Source organism: Puntigrus tetrazona, chromosome 22, assembly GCF_018831695.1.
Source record: "Puntigrus tetrazona isolate hp1 chromosome 22, ASM1883169v1, whole genome shotgun sequence".
Classification (NCBI taxonomy): Eukaryota; Metazoa; Chordata; class Actinopteri; order Cypriniformes; family Cyprinidae; genus Puntigrus; species Puntigrus tetrazona.
Genome location: NC_056720.1, coordinates 8818976 through 8823975, shown reverse-complemented (window position 1 = coordinate 8823975; position 5000 = coordinate 8818976). Strand labels below are relative to the sequence as shown.

Here is a 5000-nt window from a genome sequence, read left to right as displayed (position 1 = left end):
ATATATATATATATATATATGATTTTGTATATATTATTATTTTATATATTATTTATTTATATTTATAGAATGTAAAAGACTAATTGAATAAAATGTTATTTTGAAAGTCATCAAAAATGTCATAAAACTTATATTTATATATGATTTTTTTATATATATTTTTTTTTTTATATTTATATTTTTATATATATTTATGATTTATGTATTTATGATTTTATATATCTATATATATCTATATAATATATATATATATTATTTATTTATATATTTATTTTTATTATTTATTTATATTTATAAATACAATTTGTACTTAAATGCTTTTAGAGAATGTAAAAGACTAATTGAATAAAATGTTATAATTTTGAAAGTCATCAAAAATGTCATAAAAATATATTTATGATTTTTTTATTTTTATATATATATATATATATATATATATATATATATATATATATATATATATATATATATATATATGATTTTGTATATATTATTATTTTATATATTATTTATTTATATTTATAGAATGTAAAAGACTAATTGAATAAAATGTTAACTATAAAATCCATCAGGCACCATCTTGCGACGCTGGAAGAGGAACTGGTTCGACCTGTGGTCAGATGGCCGTCTGGTCTTCTACGATGACCAGCAGCGGCGGGACATGGAGGACGAGATCCACATGAAGGTGGACTGCATTAACATCCGCAACGCCAGCGCGTGTAGAGGTGCTCCTTTTTAAGATGCCAAATCCTCAAAAGTGCTTTCTTGTGTAGTGCTTCACAGGTTTTTGCAAGTCGTTGCTCCGTCAGAGAATGGAAGAAGTGCAACTTTAAAGTCCCCCTGTGTTGTTGTTGTTGTTGTCGTCGCTGTTCTTCTTCACTCTCCATTAATTATTTCCAGAGCTCGCTCCACCCGAAGGCAAAAGCAAAGACTCCCTCCTGCAGATCGTCTGCCGGGACGGTCGGGTCATCAGCATCTGCGCAGACAGTGCAGACGATGCTCTGTGAGGCTCATTTTCTGTGACTGTGTATACCATGTGTTTTTCAAAATTCCAATTAGTGATACCGACTTGATGTGTTTTGGCGCAGAGCTTGGAGCATGGCCCTGCAGGACGCCCGGCTCAACACCGTGAGTCATGCGCTCGCTCACTTTAAAGTGTCCTGGAGCTGACTTCAGGAGTGTTGCGCTGACGAGGTTTGGTGTGTTTTGTAGATTGTGCCGCCTCCTCAGGTGGGTTTTGCCGAGGACGTCGTGGCATCAGCTCCTCCACCCTATTCTGAATTAAACCCTACTCCACAGGTAATGCATTTAATGTCAGTTACTACAAAAATTATGATTTTGATTCAACAACGTGTTGTTGCATGTTGTTTTTTTTGACGTTGACTCATTTCTGTTTGCCTATTAACTTGTTTGACCAGAAAAAACAATTGAGGTCACATTACGTTTACAAGCAATGCTTGAAAGTAATTTGGGGGACACTAATGTAGTTTATTATTTTCATGTTTTGGCTAATATTCTAACTATATTTTTCAGTTAATCAAATTTAATTGTAATGTTTTTGTTTTAAATTGATAAAATTATTGATTAATATGAAAATAAAAGTGAATTTTGTAATTTAATTCCTAATGTAATTTGAACTTTACAAATAAAATATATATTTAGAATTAGAAGAGAAAAAAATATAATTAGTGCTGTCAAATGACTAGTTGTATCCAAAAAGTTTTTCTAATAGATGTTTCTACTGTGTGTATTTATTAGGTGTATTTAAATATATATTTACATACATTGTGTGTGTATATACATGTGTGTGTGTATGTGTATGTGTGTGTGTATATGTGTGTGTGTATATATATATATATATATATATATATATATATATATATATATATATATATATATATATATATATATATATATATATATATATATATATATATATATATATATATATATATATATATAAATTATTTTTTATATACCTTTAGATATTAAATATATAAACATAAAATATTATATATATAAAAAAATGTATGTATGAGATTTTTTAATTTATAGATTTAATATCTAAAGGTATAAATATTTAAAAAAAAAAAAAAAAAAATGTATTTGCATATATACACGGCACACATTTTTGTTTTGTTTTTCTTCCCTGGTTATCATCTAGGTTTTCTATCCCGACGGATACGGTGGTTATGTTCCTCATCCTCCTCCTTACGCCACACAGATGGTCTACTCCGCAGACGGCCAGCAGTATGCAGTTGCCTACCCGTATCATTATCAAGGTGCCAGGAAGTTTTTGTTTCGTCAAATACGTTTCTATTCGATAGTCTGTTTTGTTGTTAAACCTACAATGACCCCAATTTCCAGGATCAACTTTCTCATGTTCACAAGCGCTTTTGACAGCTGTGTCCTTCGTGCGGTCTGATTGGTGTTTGTCCCTCAGGCGGATACGCCCCGGCCGTCAACCACGTGATGGTGCAGGAGCGTCGCCGTGACGACACGGGTGACGTGGCTCTGGGGATGCTGGCCGGTGCTGCGACGGGATTGGCCCTCGGCTCTCTGTTTTCCGTATTCTAAAGTGTTGTTGTGAACCCAGCCCAACCCCTCCTGACCCACAGCGCGGGAAACCCGTCCCATGTTGTTTTAACTCTGCCTCGTGACGCGCGGGTCTGATAATGTAGCCGGGCTGGGCCAGTGTTCACTTACCTTTCTGTATTTATCTTTGTACCAAAGCTTAAGTACTTTTGATTAGGCGCCAACAAACGCGTTTGTTTCGCAAATTTAATCTGTAGCATACAAAGATACGCACTAAAATATCGGCGGCTGGCCTGGAGATGAAGGTAAGCGGCGAGGTTTATAGATCAGCCGCTGTTTAGAAACACAAAGCGTCTGTTGAGGGGGGATTTTTATACTAACACTGTTCTGTGAAGAAATAACACAGGCCTTGATGAAATGAATGATGGGCACGCCGTTATTTCTTGTTTCTTGCAGCTTGCAAAGACAAAATAGTGCTGAATTTAAATGTTTGCAACAGTCTCGGTTAAAATGAATAGTTCTCTCAAATGAAGATTCTGTTATCATTTTTAATTTGTAAAAATCTATTATCGATATCGGTGTTTTGTTTGCTTTATAGACATGAAATATTTATTTTATTTTAAAAAAAGACAAATGAATTTGTGTGTGTCGTGTATAGATGCATAAACATTTTTCATTTGTCTTTTTTAATTATTGATGAAAATATTTAAAGAATTCTTTGAAATGAACGTTTTCAAAAATTAAAGAAGCAGCAGCTTGAGGTTTGTGTTAAATGTCTATAAAAACCATGTGATTTTAAAAAATTTTAGGGTGAGTAAATGAAAGCATGATTTTCATTTTTGTGCGAAATATTCATTGAAATCTAATTCGACAGGAAAACCTGTAATAATATTTATGATGATAAATGATTAATAGTGTGATGATGTAATTCAGAAACAGTGAAGAGTGTGTCCTTAACTCCTTCTTTGCCTTTGTTTTTTTTTTTTTGTGGTGGTGGCCTATAACTAATTTTACTGTTTATTTATACTTTGTGTTATCAAGTGTGTATTTTTTTTTTTTTGTTGCCACTTTACACTTTCTCTGAGTTATATATTTACTTTGAAAAATGTCAGATTTTTTCTTGTGCGTGTGTGTGTGTTTTTGTTTCTTGTTAATTCAAAATGTAAAACATTATTCACAATGTTTGTGACGGGATGCGATAAGGGAAACTTCAGGGAACAGTCGGATCGATTACGTAACGATTTACACTTTACTGTACTTTGACTTTTGTGTTTGAATAACAGGTGTAATCATGAGTATATGATGATGATAATAATCACGATTAATGCATACAAGGTGTATCAGTTTATTTCAGGTCATGGTTTAGTTGAACTCTGGTCCTTTTAAGTGTTTGTGACCCAGTGTAATGGACCAGCGATTCAGAAAAAATACATCTGACACCATACTTGATGCTCATATGCTTTATCTCTCTTTTTTTATTATTGGTTTGCAGTTCGACTCTGAAAAACATAAACTATTTACATGTTAATATATACCCACATAATCATCGGTGTGTTATTTATAAACTATTAAAATAAGATGTCTTGAGAATCTTTGGGTCAGTTCATTTATTCATTGCTTTTCATTTTGCAATTGTTTACAATACAGTGCGATGTTAAAGTATTGTACGTGTAAACGGAAGTCACGTGGCGTGGATAAAAGAACGTGCTCACGCAACGTACGTCACTGAATTCTGCTGCGTCACTGCAATGGCGCCACCTGCTGTTATTTTTATTTTTATTAAAGATGAGAGTAAAAACGGAATGAGACATGAAAACCACAAAGAGGAGAAGCAAGCGATTATCGGTAGTTTTAAACACTTTATTTACAGACGAAAGTAGAAAAGCAGAGTAGAAAAACACTTCAAAGGCGACAAAGAAAAAGGACTGCACACCCAAAACATGTACTCCCATATCTGTAAACACTTTTTTCACAGCTCATTGGTTGTCTTTGATTCTCATCCCAAGTTATTTATTCAATGTTAGTGGATTTAAGACTGGTCGTCTTACAGTCATTTACAGACATTGAGGCACAAGTGACCAAGTTAAATATAAATGATCTTGTTTTATCTCTCTCGAATGTCCAAGTAAAAATATCACGACCCATTTGTAACAAACCATTTAAAGTGAAGAGGATTTTTAGTAATAATTAATCTAATCTGATTGGATACGATCAGGATGAAGGCTCAGAAAATTGTTACACCCCCCCCTCGCAGGCTTAAAGGCTGACCAAAATAAAATATGGAGAAGGAGCTTTGTAAACATGATGGATAAAAGTATAAATAAATGCCACGTAAAGCCTGCAAAAACTCATCCCTCCTGGCCAAAGTCCTCGGTGAACTTCTTCAGCTTCTCCAGATCGTCCTCGTTCACGGTGGGCTTGGTTTTCTCCAGTGACCTCAGCATGTCCTCCTGAGACGCACAGAC

General features: G+C 33.6%; 2 protein-coding genes across 2 annotated transcripts in view; one reads left to right on the top strand and one right to left on the bottom strand.

Annotated features, from left to right (window-relative positions):
• plekhb2 (pleckstrin homology domain containing, family B (evectins) member 2) overlaps positions 1-4125 on the top strand; it is a 5440-nt gene extending 1315 nt beyond the window's left edge. Inside the window, exons 3-8 of the mRNA XM_043223068.1 lie at positions 573-725; positions 901-1003; positions 1089-1128; positions 1213-1299; positions 2165-2282; positions 2444-4125. Coding sequence (XP_043079003.1) covers positions 573-725; positions 901-1003; positions 1089-1128; positions 1213-1299; positions 2165-2282; positions 2444-2577 — 635 coding nt within the window. The 3' untranslated portion in view covers positions 2578-4125. The remainder of the gene's footprint in view (positions 1-572; positions 726-900; positions 1004-1088; positions 1129-1212; positions 1300-2164; positions 2283-2443) is intronic.
• Positions 4126-4381: 256 nt separating this feature from the next.
• LOC122327627 (vacuolar protein sorting-associated protein 4B-like) overlaps positions 4382-5000 on the bottom strand; it is a 6163-nt gene continuing 5544 nt past the window's right edge. Inside the window, exon 11 of the mRNA XM_043223066.1 lies at positions 4382-4985. Coding sequence (XP_043079001.1) covers positions 4884-4985 — 102 coding nt within the window. The 3' untranslated portion in view covers positions 4382-4883. The remainder of the gene's footprint in view (positions 4986-5000) is intronic.